This window comes from Sabethes cyaneus, chromosome 1 (assembly GCF_943734655.1).
Source record: "Sabethes cyaneus chromosome 1, idSabCyanKW18_F2, whole genome shotgun sequence".
Lineage (NCBI taxonomy): Eukaryota > Metazoa > Arthropoda > Insecta > Diptera > Culicidae > Sabethes > Sabethes cyaneus.
Window position 1 is genome coordinate 112,643,193 of NC_071353.1, and position 16,887 is coordinate 112,660,079.

General features: G+C 44.1%; 1 protein-coding gene across 1 annotated transcript in view; it reads right to left on the reverse strand.

Moving 5' to 3' along the window:
• Positions 1-3,538: 3,538 nt before the first annotated feature.
• LOC128746112 (progestin and adipoQ receptor family member 4) overlaps positions 3,539-16,887 on the reverse strand; it is a 50,351-nt gene continuing 37,002 nt past the window's right edge. The window contains exons 5-6 of the mRNA XM_053843160.1: positions 4,036-4,176; positions 3,539-3,649 (exon numbers count right to left, since the gene is read on the reverse strand). Of these exons, the coding sequence (XP_053699135.1) occupies positions 3,539-3,649; positions 4,036-4,176 (252 nt within the window). The remainder of the gene's footprint in view (positions 3,650-4,035; positions 4,177-16,887) is intronic.

The window sequence follows — 16,887 nt, forward strand, 5'->3', positions numbered from 1 at the left end:
GTGCTTTGTGTGGGACGTAGCAGCTACCGTACAGGGACTGTCTTCAAATTCGCAGCTGCTGAAAGGACCGGATATGTTGGTTACTTTAGTGAAGGTCATGATTGGATTCCGCGAACGGCGGATCGCTTTTGATGGAGACTTGAAAGAAATGTTCCACCAGCTTAATACCCGTAGTGATGATAGGCAAGCACGGCGGTTCGTGTTCTGGAAGCACACAGACGTTAAACCAAGCGTTTACGTCATGGACGTAATGACATTTGGGGCGAGAAGCTCCCCTTGTTCGGCCCAATTCGTAAAAAAAACAAAAACGCGGAAGTATCCAAGAGCAGCTGCGGCGATTGTAAACCGGCATGTCGGTGTCGATAATGTAGCTGAGGCAATGCAGTTAACCAAAGAGGTGCGCTTCGTTCGGAACTGGGACTTGGCATTCGGTACGAACTTGCTTTCTCGACGAAGCATCGCCTGCAGGTTTTACCGTACCTGCTTCAAGGGAAAAGACCAAAAAAGACTCTTCGCTAGGTGTGTGATGGGATTTTTCGATCCGCTTGTTGATTCATTAAAAGTCCACATATTCATCGATGCAAGCGTGCACGCTTATGGCTGCGAGGCATACTTGCGGGCCGTCATCAAGGGGACGCTGCAATGTGCCTTGATAAAGTCCAGGGCAAAAGTGGCACCGTTGAGACGCCAGTCAATTTATTACCTGTCACTTATGGGCGCAATCCTGAGGGCCCGGAAGTGCCGAAACGTTTTGAGCCTGCACTCTTACAGGATCCTACATACTGTGCTTTGGTGCTGATTGTCGCGCCGTATGCAGATGACTCCACTCTGATCAATACAAATGTAATCAATTTGTTTCTTTTAGAATTGGGGAAATGTGGGAGCTAACGAAGACGAAGGACTGTCGCTGGATACCGGCACAGTTCAACAAAGCAGATGTACTGACAAAGTGGGGTCATGGTCCGCCGCTGCAAAGTGTCGGAGACACAAAGCGATTGGTCGGTAGGTGAAGTTGTCGTCAATTACCGACGAAAACTAAAGGGAGAATTGGTGGGGACCACGCCGGCTGTGGCTCATCCGAAGAGGTTGACCAATCAAACGACAAACTATGACACGGTTCAAGTTTTTCTTACAAAGGAAGAACTCCAACAGGCAGAAACGATTCTATGGCGCCAGGTGCAGTGGGACAGTTTTCGTGATAAATTAAGTGTTCTCATTAAAAACTTGATATACAAGAGTTCACAAGTGCTTGACGATAAGGGTGTGCTGTGGATGGAAGGACGACTAGCAGAACCAGTGCAGTATTCTGTCACGTTCGTACGTGATAACTGATGCGAGCTTATTTAGCATTATCACGAATAGCTCAGGCACAGGAATCCGGAGACTGTATTTGATATAATGCGACAGCGCTTCCATGGCCATGCGAGTTTCCCTAACATGGCTCCTTAGCCGGTTGAACGTGGAACCGCTCATAAAAGGCCTTCCGATTTTGTGGGTATTGATCATCTTGGTTTGCTGAAGATAACGATTGATCGGCGAAGAGAGAAACGTTGTGTTCCTGTATTCACTTGCCTGGTAGTTCAGGAGGTGCGCCTGCAGATTGTGCAGTTTTGTCGGACGGCAATCAGTCGTTTCTAAAGTCAGTTTGGTAAGCTAACGCACATTTTCTCGGATGACGCAACATGCTACAGGGGAGCAAATAGTGGAATGGTAAAGATCCTATTAAATCAAGAGAAATGGTAATTAACCCTCTTAAATCAAGGGTGTGCTGAAGATCTTTGTAAAATAAAGTCCCATAAAATTAAAATTAAATAAAAAAAATATTTAAAAAAATGTATATTTGGTTAGTTGATAGGAGTTAGGCTTAGAATTGTTAAAAGTTTCAAAAAAATCCCCTCCCCGAGACGCCGTCGCTACATAGCCTTGGTAGCAGCAGAACTTCCAAAAAAAATCCCTCATCGACTTGAGACGTGCGAGCTGTCTGAAGTTTGCTTTACCTAGTGCGTATAAGGCTACGGAAGCGAAGTTTTCGGAGTTAAAGTTGGTCGCGGAATTACTCGATAGCCGTTTCGTTATATCTGTGTCGGCGGGTCAGGAGCGTTGATCGGGTTTTTATTACTACAAGCTGGCCGATCCCTGACCAGTAGTTCGATAACGTAGTGAAGTGACAAAGAGCGCGAAACTGAAACCACGTGTCCACGGAATTGGATGACCACCGATTAGTGGGTCGACTCCGGAGCACACCGCCAGTCCGCAACGCGAAAGGATCGGTGCAAAATCGGGACCGCTGAAGTGCCGTGCCGAGTGGGCGAAGTGTTTGAGGCCTCGCCGTGCAATTCGTGGATCGAAAGCGATATAGAGCGCGGCACGAGGGAGGGGATAGTGCCTTTGTAAAATTACTCTCGGAAGATCGGAAGTGTAGGCAGCCCCTGGGGTGAAGGTAAGTCTTGCATGCTCATTCTGTAAAAGTTAAACCTTAAGTTACATCTTACTAGCCCCGTCTGGCATTTTCGTCTTCCTGGTACGCCGCATATGGGCGGTGTCTGGGAACGCATGGTGCGTTCAGTGAAGGAAGCAATGCGTGAGTTAATGGATAGGCTAAAATTTACGGAGTAGATACCGGTGTCAGTTCTGGTACTAGAGCAGCACTAAAGAAAGTGTTCCAAAAAGCATAGTCGATAGCATTACCGAAAACTAATCGGTTGTTACAAAAACTGGTTCATATCTGAAAACAGCTATTGAAATTTTGGAGTTATGGTTTGAATTGAACTGAATGCTTGTACTTTGTTCGAGAAGGGCGGATTCGTCTTAAGGACCAACTTGCGGATATCATGACGAAGGGTGGATTAGTTGGTGCTTTTTGGTTTGATAAGTAGCTACGTTCAAGTGAAAATTTTAGTTTGATCATGCTCTTTTTGCAGTTCTGTTGGTAACTAGGATTATTATGAGTGCACAATAAGGCTCAAATCACTTGAGAAAGACAACTCTTTTTTTGGAGGATTCAATGTGACTTAATAATTGTTTTATAAATTGTTGTTTTTTTTTAAATATTTGACGCCACAAGTCGACCATTAATACCCATCAAAAGAATCGAATCAAATGGGGAAAGCCCAATTAGTTGAGTAAACACTTACAACAAACCATCCGAACCTGTAGCATCATTATTTGTTTTCGTTCAAAACAATTGTACCGTTTAGTCGTTTCTCATTCTTGCTCCCAAACAGTGCCGGCCAATTTACTTCAGCAGGTACCAAGAAAGTGAAATTATTGTTTGTTTGTTATTTAGTTTTTTTTTGCATTTCTGTTAACCTACTGCCGTCTGCTTAAACTCGGCCTGAGCCGCTGCTCTATGTGGTAGGTAGGCAAAATGGAAGTGAGGAGAGTTTACCTACTGACCATCGTCGAGCGACAGTCCCAGCTGACCACAGCGAAACCCAATAATGGTACAAAGTGGCCGCAGAAGAGTAAACTGGACATACTCGAGCAGCAGGGGACGCTGCCGCTGGCTGTCCAAGGTGGTGCTGGCTGCGCCAACCGGTCATAGCTCCAGATGTGTTCCGTTAATGGCTTCTATGTTCATCTGACTCGTCTGATTGGTGGGCCCAGAACACTGGGCACGTTGCATCCACTCGATGTCCTGCACGGTGGCCTAAAAAGGTGTCAACAAATTAGCATTAATAATGGTTTGGGTGAGGAAATGTTTTTAAACCATAATGAATTGGTTATAAAGCTGCTACTTTTGCTAAGGTTGGGTTGGGTGTAAATGTGGGTCATGCTAATTTTATAGTCCTCTACTGATATCGGCTATTTGGACAATGTTTTGACAAAGGTATCTTTTTTTTCGTCAGCGGAGAGTTACGTGTGGAGCTTTACTAAATTTATGTAAATAGGTATCGATTTGTTCCAGCTCTAGTCAGTTCGAAAGGGGAAAAGGTTTCTTTCGTTTACTTCAAAGCGAATTTTTACGAACGAAGGCGAAGGTACGGAATTAAATTTTTTACTAAACGTAAACAAGTTACCGTGATTCAGTCTTACCTGGTGCATCGAGTAGACGGCGGCGACAACAAGCACATGCATGATGTTGTGCGAGTTAAGATAGATATCGACGCTACCGGGAAACCATTTTTCCGGTATGTGCATTGCCCCAATTACGCCACCCATGGCCGACACGGCGTCCTGCAAGAGAAAACAAGAAAAGAAAGTGTGGTTGAACAGTATTGAACTACGGAGATTGTCCTCGTCGTCACAAGCTTGCTAATTAGTTTATAGAGTAAACAATGATTGTTCGTGTGAAATATGTGAAACATAGGGGAACTGGGGGGAAAATGAACACCCTTAGCAATTTCGCCATTTTCTCCTCCAGAAACCAACCAAATGCTGATCGCACTATATGAATTGAAAGCTGGATTCATATTCCACGTAGCAATATATAAAGATGTTTAAAAAAGGACTATTTGTCGTGAAAAATTCCTTTTTTTCGAAAGCGTCACATTCGAGCCTGATTTTTTTCATGTGGGTAAAATGAACATGCAGTGAGGGCAAAATGAACATGTCATAGAAAACTAAAGTTAACATGCAGTTTGGATAAATTAAACATTATTTTACATTATCCTTGTTCTACATAAGCCGTTGATATTCAACAGGGCTATTGGAATTAAAATGGAATTAATGTATCTTCTCCACGTTCGTACAATGCTTGACTTTTAGCTCGCAGGATTTTCCAGCACTCGGTCATTTTCCGTCATTTTTCGAGAGACTCGATCATTTTTGTTGCTTGAATTGCAATTATTTCGTAGCTGCTGATAAATGGAATGTAAAACATCATAATACACACTGTTCATTTTGCCCCCATAGTGAAGTGTTCATTTTACCCCCAAAACACCAATTGTTTTCAAGTGTTTATTATAAACAAACAGTTGATAAAAATATTTGGAATTTTCGACAGATTCGCAGGATAGTGATAAGCAAACAACACTAAATAATACCAATAGTCGAAATTTATTTGTTTCACCAAAATAGCTTATTTTCTAATAGTAGAAATTAACATCGGCGACAGATTTCTGCAAATATTTTTTACTTTTTCCATTTTTATCACATTGGAAAGCTTATGATCACGACACATTGTCTCAAACAGCTTGAAATACTTCTAGGAGAAGATACCTATTGATCTGGAACAGATTTTAATCGGTTTACTGGGAATTTGGCTGCCTGTTCATTTTACCTCCCCTGTTCATTTTACCCACAGTTCCCCTAACAGAATGCTGCAGGGCACGGCATTCTTCGTTCAAGAATTCACCACAAGCACGTGTGATGGGGTGTGTGACCGATTCAGTAATAACAAGACTCACTTCCGAACAGACCATGGTTTGATCAAGTAAATTGTGTTTATATTATATATCTATTCAGACTACGTGCATAGTGATAATTAACAAGGTTAGAGTGGAAGTCGTATTATTGTTTTCACATATACACGGTATGAAAGATTCAAACGTTTCTCGCATTCATGAAAAATGTGAAGGATTTCCCCCGAACAGGCAGCTAAACAATGTGGTTGAGAAAAACCTGAAGGGGAACATTCAAATCCACCTGGGCGGTTTCAACGTGAAGATAGACTTGAACAATGCGATCCTTGAACACGTCATCGGACGCTATAGCCACAGACAAACAGACATAACTCTTGGAAGAGAAATCAACAAAAATTATCGTATCTCACATTTAGCCTGAACGGTGTTAGTCTTCTATGGTCGACGTTCCTAAATATCAAATAGCAACATGGGTATCCCTCGAAGCAACAAGTATTTTTTATGGGGAATTCTCCTTCTTTCGTCAAAAAGCGCCACTTTGATCAAAACGGAGACATTCCCAACTAAGCCCAAATTTGAAATGACGGTTTAATCGGTACGAAGAATGGAAAACGAGTGTTATGTCTGTTTGTCTGTGCTATAGCCTAGGAGAGATGAGTGAAAACGGGAAGCTGTTTACCGAGTTTTGTGATAACAATATGGTCATTGGTGGATCGACCTTCCCCACCCCATTGATATTTATATACAGTGAATGACTGCAGTGTTCAGTCAGCCAGTCAGTCAGTTTGACGTAAAATGCAGCGGTGAAGTGCTATTTCGATTTCGCTTTCGATTTCGCACACACGAGATATTGGTGGCGAAACATGGTTGCCTGCCGATGGAGTGACCTTCCCCCTTAAACGGGGGTGGAAACCTAAATTGCCCACATGTGCAACAGCAGAAAGTGAAGAAGGAATCTTCTAAATGTTCTTGATATACTTGAATTCTACGCCTCGGAAATGCCGTCTGATGAAGTTGTCAAGGAATAATGGACTGACATCAAGAACGAAACCTTCAGTAATGTGCGCAGAGGACGGATAGAGACTGGATTTCGGATGACACGCGGACAACGATCGACGAGCGAAGAGAGATGAAAACTGCAACTGAGCGAGCACGAACCAGAACGATTAAGACAGTTGTCCATCAGCGATAAATTGACCGGAGAGGGCTGTTAAACGTGCTTGTAGGTCGGACAAGCCAGACAAGTCGGGACCAACTCTCATAGTTAAAGAAGGAGGAACCGTTGCCGCCAATCCCGTTGTCTGTTTTTGACTGACCGTACAGAACAGCTTAAGCGATGCAATAAACATTTTGAACGACTCAACAACAAAACCAGCAGAGCGTGACGCGTGTCGAACTAACCGCGTCAATTCTAAGATTCTAAGCCATCTGTGGATGACATCCAAGTAGCGATCAAACCCGAGCAGGAGCGAAGAGCAAAATAATATTAAAACAATATCAAACTGTGTTATAATGCTATATTTTGTTATTGAATAGATATGGAGATACATTGATAACACATTTTGTTATTGAGTAGATATTTAGTGGTTGTAAGATGAGTTTAATAACTGATTTTGTTATCATGTCTTATTTTGACCTTAAAATGACATTCGAAATATTTCATAATTTTTTTTAATGATTAAAGAAATTTTCGGATTTTAAATCCCTTTATAAAATGATTTTTTCATATCTCATATGCTACTACATTTGTTATTCAATACCTTAATAATACTAAAATATGTTATTCTAAACTCTGAATACGGTCATGTTATTGCTTTGTTATTCAAATAACACAAGTAGTTATTCTTTTGGCCTTAAAGGAGCAAAATTTTGATATTATTTTTTGTTATTTTACCAACTATGTCAGCCAAAACAAGACCAAATTTTGAACACATTTTGATATTATTCTGCTCTTCGCTCCTGCTCGGGAAAGTATGATATTCAGCAGAACGTCAGAGACAGACTGCATTTCAGCCGAGAAGCTCGAAACTTATGCATCTTTGTAAGCCCAGTTGAAGCATCGACTATTCAGCTATGGACTGGATAAAGTACTTAAAGAAGGACAACTAACCGCATGCGGTAACTGATGGCGTGGCATAACGTTGCTCTGCATTACTTTTAAAGTACTGTGTAAGGTAACCCTCAGCCGGATCCAGGAGAAAATCGACGCTACTCTCCGGCGGCAGTAAGCTGCATCCGGGCTGAGGCCGAGGTTAAAGCAGACAAATTATTTTACAGCGCATCGTAAAAACTTATTTTGGATATGTGATCAGTGTTCTACCATGTTTGAGAGCAGTCACCCTTGGTTCTATCACGAGCTAGCTGACGAAAATTCCCCGCTGATGTCTCCTACGGGGCCGGCTGCAATCAACAATCTTCAGTAGGAAATTAAGCAGCTAAAACGCTGCCTTTAGTTTTATCGCCAGTGGTCAAACGTTGGCCGTCGGTTCAGCTCGTTTGCGCTGCAAAATGTCCCCGTGCATCTGATCTGGCTTATAAAGTACCCGAATGTCAATCCGGTTCTATGCAAGCAGGGCAAAAGGTTGTATTTGTGCCCGTAGTTGACACTTCGGCACTTGACTCTACTTATCCCGCATTCGTTCAGATATTACAAATGAGCATTTTTCTGCCACGTTACGAGTAAATCTCGAGATATCCCAAGAACCTGAAGTTGTAAGGCTGATAGGAAAAGCCGCGGACATTAGTAGTATGACGTTCATATCCTTCCAACTCGGTTTGGTTCCCGCTCAAAAGACGTACGCACTTGACTCTTCGACCTGGTCGGAAAGTGTTGTATTTCGGGAGTTTGAGGATTATTTTGCCAACAAATTTCGGAGATTTCTAGCCGCGAACCTGACACCAACGCTCGACACTTAGATGATGGCAACCCTAAGCTTACCCTTACCGTCACCGATGATGCCCTCTGGTTTTATTATCAGAATGTAAAAAGATTGTGGACCAAACTTGGCGACATCTTTCTGGCATCTTTCGGTTGTAGCTACGGCGTTATTATGCTAACGGAGGCTGTTGCAGAGTTTTTCGTTGCGGGCGTTCCACTGCTAACAGCGACAACCATAGTTTTGGCGATGTAGTGGTTGCTTTGACACATGTAACGACAATAGGCTGGAGCATGTGTGTGTCTCTGCTACAATACGAGGCCATCGTTTCATGTTGTGCCAAATTTACATCCCTCCCGACAAAAGCAGCTCGGTCGATCGGATTGAAGAACACATTAGTATCGTCCGTAAACCCTGCAACAGGGCCAGTCAAGGTAACACAGGTCCTTGTGTGCGGCGATTACAGTCAAACCCGCCTTGCATGGCGCAAATACAAGAACGGTACACTTCCTAATAACTTGTTGCTTTTAACTTCAGCGAATATAACATTGGTCGATGCCATAGACTTCTTGACCATAAATTAAGTAAACCTACAACTGAATAACAACACCCGCTCTCTAGATCTAGTTTTTGTGTCTGAGGCCAACAACTTCCGAGGATTTCCTACTACCTGTTGATCTTTATCATCCTCCTAGATACTTGCACTAATGCTGGTGGCGAATTTTCGGAGTCGCTTCGGGGTTTGCGTGGTTGTTCATGATATGTCTAATGTCTCACTGTATTCTGTAGACCTAGACACGTTTGTAATTTCTACAGAGACAGTGATTACAGTGCCGACAAGGCACTCGCAAATCGCTAAATTTTGAATTAAAGCAGAGAGTTACCTTTATTTAGATGGTACTCTTCGCTTTGATTCAAAATTTAATGGTTTTTGAGTGCCTTGTCGGCTCTGTAATCTACAGTCTCTGTAGTAATTTCGCCCACCATGATTAAAAAGCTCTTGCGTTCCTGGACCGGATGGAAACCCTGCTGTTGTTTTTTATCGTTATTTGTTAATATATCTGGCGTACCGCAAGGGAGCAATTTGGGACCACTTTTGTTCACCATTTTCTTCAACGAATTTGCATTCTCGTTGGTTATAGATGCAAACTTATTTACGCCGGTTATTCGAAAATCTTCGTAATTGTGCGCTCTATCGAGATCTGCTGCCGTTTGCAAATGTTACTAAACGTCAATTGGCATCAGCTGAACAAACTCGTTATCAGTATCGCAAAATGCAAAATGATCTCGAATTTCGAATTTCACACTCGAAATTTTAAGAGCATCTCGCTAGAAGTGAGACTGAAATAGTCTCGTTTGCTAGACAGAACTGGGTTCGGTTGAAATCGGGGTTGACAACGGGGACGAGTTTTGTTCATGGCCATTCGAGTTAACTTTGGTTAAACGACTTGAATTACGGGTATCCAGTTAGTTCGGTCGTAATGCTTAATATCATTGACTTGACTTGCCTTGAACCCTGATCTGAGAGCATTCGAAGTAACCTGTTCATTCGATTGGAGGGTCGTCAAACGGAAAGAAAGGTTTAATTTTTCCGCAACGTAAAAAGGTGTGATCTAAATTATACAGGGTGTTCAATAAGTTCGAATACACTTTAAAAATGTATTTAAAAAATGAAAATACAAGATATTCTTTTCTGAGTAAATTTTTATTGAAGCAGTGCTTATTGAGAACCTTTACGACATATTTGGTGGAATCACCCCCCTTTGTGCTTTATGACGAGCTTGAGACGTTTCTCAAAAGAATCACACGCGGCACGCACCTGATCCATGGGCATCTCTTTCCAGATCTTGGAAATGAGCTTCTTAAATTGATCCATAGTGCTCACTTTATGTTCGCTCTGCTTGGCCAGCATGTACGACCATACATAAAAGTCCAGGGGATTAAGATCCGGGGAGCTGGGAGGACACAAAGTCTTATCGAGAAAATCAGTCAAATTCTCCCGACACCACGCTTGGTCGATATTTGCCGTGTGGGCCGGTGCGCCGTCCTGTTGGAAGACGTAATGATCTTTCGCGTAAAGGTCACGAAGTACCGGGGCCACAACCTTCTCCAGAACCTCGGTCTGATAGTACGCGGCGTTGATTTTCACGTTTATCTCGATAAACACCAGTGGGAGCTTCCCACGCTTGGATACGGCCCCCCAAACCATCAACGACGCGGCGCTCTGGAACCGCGGGATGTTTATGTGGGAGGGGGGATGCTGGCCGACGTCGGTGCCCACAGCCAATCATTTTGGACATTGCGCGGCTGTCGCAAGATGAAGAGTTTCTCTTCAGAAAACACGAACTCCTGACCAGTATGCCGCGAAAGTATCAGTTCAACCTCTTCTTCGTTGTAGCCTCCGTTACCCCGTGAACCTTGCGTTTCTTGTACGCTTTGCATCCCAGGTCCTTCGCCATGATTGTGTGGGCAGTCCCGAACGACACATCCAGGTCAACAGCGGTCCTCCGGATCGAGCGGTTCATTTATCGACGAACACGCTCCCTCCACACCTGGATGGCTGTTGGCGTCCTCACCGAACGCGGCCATCCGGATCTAGCACGGTCCTTGGCCGAGCCCGTCTTCCGGTACCCGCGGGTGGTGTTATAGAAGATATTCCGCTTCACCCCGTGGGATTTCAACCGCCGAAATATTTCGCTGGGTCGCTCACCTCTCGCAAACAACTTCACTACGACGTTGCGGTACTCCTTCATCGCGCGCGGTAAACAAATAACAAATGACATCAAGTCGACACCTTGCGCGTCGGTTAGCCTATATATATGGCTAAAACTGACACCAATACCTATACACAATGCACATGATGCGCACTTACACACCGATGAAAAGTTGTATTCGAACTTATTGAACACCCTGTATATGCGCTCAGATCTTTTGGTGTCGAGTGAAGGAAACTCGCTCGTGATAAATCTTTTAATATAGGAGGTTTTGATGTTAGCTAGCCATTCTAGGGCGAAGTTGGCGATTGTGATCATTGGGGTTACTCACCCAACTGGTCCGGTATAGTCTCGAACAAGGTCAATCGAGCCTTTTTATTTTTTGTACCTTTTCAGAGGAATACAATTTCGGCCGAATTCCTTTAGAGTCTCCAGCTGGGCAATCAAACGTGACGATTGATCCTCAATTGAGGCGGCGCATAAGCCAATCGTTGATAAATCAGAGACGGTCGGTATTTCTTCGCGCCTCAGAAGGTCGTTCGAAACTTGGTGGTAGCCTCTCAGGTAACACATTCCTGGAGGCAGGCAAAAGTCATGATGGGTAACCATCTGTTTTGCTGGTTATTAAAACAGGGTTTGTTGCGAAACCCGCATTTTTGCAGGATAATTGTTCGGCATTTTAGCAACATGTTCTGCCCAGTATAATCCGTCCGTCCAGCATTTGACCGTCCGTCCAGTCACCTGTACAGCTCTAGAGATGGTAGTTCGTGAATTCCGAGTGTTCGAGGGTGCATTTCGAGCAATATTCATGTTTCTTGCTTTTTAATAATGGTGTCTACCGCCCAGTTAGCATCGATGTACGATGCTGGTCTAACAAGTAAGTCATCGTATGTTCCAATCTCGGCTAGGCGGTGCTTGCAAGATAGAGTCAGAAGAAACGTTGCACTGGCCCCGTAATTTTCCTGTACTCAAACAGCCGGCTGCGAAGTCTATCGATATTACCTACGCAGACCCTGTCACGCTCGGCCCCGCCTACTGGCACATACTTCGATTCAGATGTGTTTATCATCAATCCAATCTTCTCTGCTTCGTGTTATAGTTTGTTGTTTAGATCTTTTGTGTGTTCGTGGACGTGAGTGTTCAGATGTCAAGTGGCACTATATACTTCGAAATCTCTCGACATTGCGATTGGAGCAGCTTTGCTGGCACTTCGCTAGCAGAGTACTATTATGGAAAACCATCCGCTAGAGATAAAGAATATCTGTGTCTGGAGCGACTAATCGACGGTTTGTTTGAGGATAAAATCGTCAGTTTGTCGCTTAAAAAGTTGACGAAATATTGAACCATTCAACCCAGGTAACCAATAAGCAGTTCCAATGTAATTTAAATGCAAGCCAATAAGCATTTAAGTTGCCTTAAATGCCACTTAAATGCTATTTTGGCAAAATATGCGGTTACTTTACTGCTAGCCCTCTTATAGTGCTGACAATGCTTATTTGCAGCTAGTTACCGACAAGAGGAATTTAAATAGAATTGTGGATGCCAATTTACAGTAATTATGCAGTCCAAAGGCTGATAAACAGCAACCTGCAGTATAAAACGCCAGGGATGCTAATAAACGATTGATTTACTGCTTATACTAATGCTTATTGATTACCTGGGAAGTATCAAGGAATGATAATGAATTTCAACAAAGGTTCACCAGAAAGCGCTATTTATGATACGCAGAAAGCGGTTGGTTTCGGTGATTCGAATTCCTTTCCATGGCTATGTAAATTGGTCTATGGTTCTGAAACGTTGTGCAGATGAAAGCACCAAGGAGTTACAGCAGAGACTAAAAGGTTTTCAAAGGTTTTAAAAGGAGTTTCTCGAACGAAGTTGTCTTCTGATTTTGAAGCAAATTATAGAAAGGAGTTGAGTACATCCAAAGCGAATAGGAAAGTTCGGCAGCCTAGCCTAGCTATCGCCATTGGCTGATAATTATGGACTACTAGGGTTAGTTGGTAGAGCTGTGTAGATATTGACCTACGACACGACCAATTACCTGCTATCTTGCCGATAATCTACGTCAGTATCTGTGTGTCAGTGACTGATAGTGTCAGTAGGATCGCTGCACTAGTTCCGTAATTGTACTGTATTCTATAAGCTCTTGCGTCGGAAAGACACAGCAACCCATAAGGGGAAGCTACGAAAATTCCTACTCTTGATCTGAGAGTCGTGAAGTGGGCATACAAGGCACCTTTTGATTCCTAGTCCCAAGGCGTTGTGATTACGGAGGAGACTTCGGATGTGTGGTTTGACCTGCCAGAAAGTACCTTTTACGAGACTTTATTCGCTCGAAAACATGAACGGCGGTACTGTTACAGTCGGCTGTGGGGCTGTGGGGACGGTTATCCGGGTAGGCTGTGAGGTTAGAAAATATTGTAACGTGGTTCATCTTCGAAGAGGCCGGATGGAACATGGCGGCCTGAGGGCGACTGTGGTAATTGGGTACGGTTGGCTGCAGGCTGATCTTCACCACTGATCTTCGGCCGGATGGTGTACGACACTAACTCACTAAGTTACGGGTATATACCGGGGGAATGGTGATTCGCGACGGCAGATCCCACTAGGCGCCCAAATAGGGTCAAGTTGTCGAATTACTGGTATATGCCGGGACAACGTCGAAAATTGGTGATGAGATGACGTTTTCCAGAACCTTGTTTAACCGAGATCAATGTTCATTGTGCTGACTGGGTATTCGCAATGGGGGATCCCACATTGACTTTCTTTGATTGGCTGTATTACGGCTCGTGGTGGGACAGCTATAGAACTTCGTGTGATTAACTGAACTTCTTGGTCTCACTCGACGGCAATCGATCTATTCGCCATCGCTGCTCGAACAGCACTCTCGATCTACTCATCCGTTCGCACCTCGAGATTGGCCCTCTCTTTATCCGCAAAACTCTCCACACACCCGACTTACTGGCTCAATCAGTCGGTTCAATAAAATAAAGTTACCGACGAACGGTAACAACTCTAACAACCGGTTGTGAAGTCTGTCGATAAAGTAGGGTCAGGTTGTAGAGACGTTTATACCTACAGCTTATTTCTTACTTCTAGTAGTATAGAGCCGGGTCGGCTCTTGCCATATCAAGAATTCCATTGCACTGTACTCGGTCCTGGATCAATTCGTTGAGCGTCACGACACACGTAAGTTTGCTTGAATCTGGTCAAGCACGTTAGGCCCTTTATTCCTGGTGCCGGAGGGGTTCTTGAAGAGAACGGATTTCTCTGCACAATCGTCCGGTATCTTTGTGACGTGGCTGGCCTACCATAGTCTCCCAATCTTCGCCAGGCATACAATGGGAAAAGTGGTTCATACGCTTACGCCACTCTCCGCTTTTCGCCTCTCCGCCTCCGTCTTTAGTCTGACGTAGATTGCCTCCGCCGTCCCAAGGTTTCTAGTAATGATGTCCAGGTCGTCTACGAAGGCTACTTTTGTTGAAGAACGTTTCTCTCGTATCGATGCCCGCTCGCCGGATCTCACCGGATCTGATAGGATATTGAATAACATACAGGATAGTCCATCCCCTTGCCGCAACTCTCTGCACGATTGAAAAGGACTCGAAAGTTCCCCCAAAACACTCGCTCCAGGGTATTTGTGATTAGCCGCGTCAGTTTGTCCGAAAAACCATTCTCGTGCATTATCTGCCAAAGCTATTTTCGTTCGAGCTGTCTTGAAATCCACTTATATGACGCGTGGGCACGTCGTACTCCCGATATTTCTGGAGGATTTGTCGACAAAATCTGGGAGAACACCTTGTAAGCGGCATTAATCAGCGTAATGCCGCGGTAATTATAGCATTCGAACCGCTCGCCCTTTGTATAGATGGGACAAACCACTAGCTTCTTCTCCAAAATCTTTCAAATTATCCAGCGAAGTGCCGTTGCTAGTGGTTCTTGGTCATTTTTGTAAAGTTGAACCATTTATTTCGTGTACTCGAGGTGCCTTCACCTACTACCACGGTTGCGGCCTCATTGAGGTGAAGTTTCATCCAGTACGCGGGTGTAGTCCTCGGCAACTTGCGGGTTGCCTGATTGCCGAATGTCCTCGGTTAAGGAGGGCGGCTTTGTCGTTGAAATATACTGTTACTAGGTAATGGTCCGAGTCGATATTCGCACCCCGTGAGGAGCGCATGTTGGTCGTTTGGTTCAATATTCCTTGATCAGGTGATCTCCAGGTGGCTTTGTGGATATCTTTGCGGGGAAAGAAAGTACTTCTGATCACCAGGCCTCGGGAAGCTGCAAAGTTGATGCCGTTATCGTTCATGTCAGTGTGCAGACTGTGGGGCTCGATTACCGGTCTATACATCGCTGCTGCCGATCTGGGCGTCAATATCTCCGACGACAATCTTGACGTCCAGTGGCAAACAGCTATCGTACGTTGCCTCCAGCTACGCATAGAATGCTTACTACTCGACATCGGTCACCCTTTGTGTGGACAGTGCACGTGTATGATGGTGTTGTTGAAGAATCGACCTTTTAGACGTCTTTTCGTTGATCGTCTTCCAGTCCATTGAGTGATCCTGCATCCTCCCCATCACTACAGAGCCTGTTCTCAGCTCGTTGGTCGCTCCACCACTCTGGTAAAATTGTCTCCTGCCGCCACGGATTTTCCAGATCTTCTCGCCTGTGCAACAGATTTCCAGCAGTGCCACGAAGCCGAACTTTCGGGATTCTAACTGATCGAGTAGCACCCTATCGCCATTCACGAAATTGCAGTTCCTGGTACCAAACATCCATTCCATGTCCTTATTTCGTTGCATTTGTCCAAGCCGATTTTTCCGAATCGAATTTCCCTGATTGTACGTAGAGCAGAAAACCTCGGTCTTGTACCCAAGGGCCTTATATTTTTGAATACAAATAGAATAGTTCGTCTGACCAGAAAACACCTGTGCTGCGTAAACAAGACAACGCCACTTGTCTCTAAAATGAGACCGCATCGCGGCGGTGCATTTGGAACTGCGGGTGCGTCCATTCACCTCTTCGGACCGTGTGCGATAAAGGCTAGAGGTAGCGTGGCTAAACGATGCATATGCCTTTACACTTGTCTCACAATCACCTGAAGTTTATAGCTGCCCGTATACCCAGATCCGATGGTGGTTCAATACTCCTACTGTTCCTCATACGGGGGTCTTCTGGGAGAGAATGGTTCGAGCTGTAAAATCAGCACTTGGATGTGCTCCGGTAGTACGAAAGCTGGACGGCGAATCATTCGCTACACTACTAGCCTGCGCGATGAGGAAAGTAGGATTAGTTCAAAACCATTACCATTCAATCCGGGCGATTATGCGTCAGCCGTTAACCCACCAGACTGTTGACTTTTCGGAAGACGTCATTGTAATTGTGACTGGCTATAGTCACTGGAAGAGGTTGTAACACAGAGAACAGACTACCAGGTAATTGACAAAAAGTGTGTAAAAGGTTTTTATGTAATCTACGTGTAACCCTTCAATAGAGCACCCCTCGAGCAGTAAGTGGCAAACTATATCTTGATGTCGCTGCCATCGCTGCTATGCAACTCCAGCACAAAGAAATATTGATAAAGGTACATGGATATTTTTTGATGCGTTTGACAAACTATTTCTGGAGGGCGCTACCGACAGATTTTACACACAAAAAATCGATTACTTCCTTTGAGCCTGTTAATCTGTTCTCTGTGGTTGTAATGCTGGAGTAATTGATATAATCGATAACTGGACGTAAAGGACAAAGCTGCTTATGGCCCATTACAAATATTCCTAGTCGTTAACGTTAACGTTAAATTTTAACAACCATGTCGACCATACCTGGGTTATCCAGTTGTTATAGCTGATAAAACAAAAAAAATTACAGACCGTATCGTTATTGACCCGATAGCTCGGAATTATAGATACGGTATTTACGTAATACATTATACCGAAAATGACAGTGTGACAGGTGAATACTCTTTACTGTCCAAATTATTAGTCC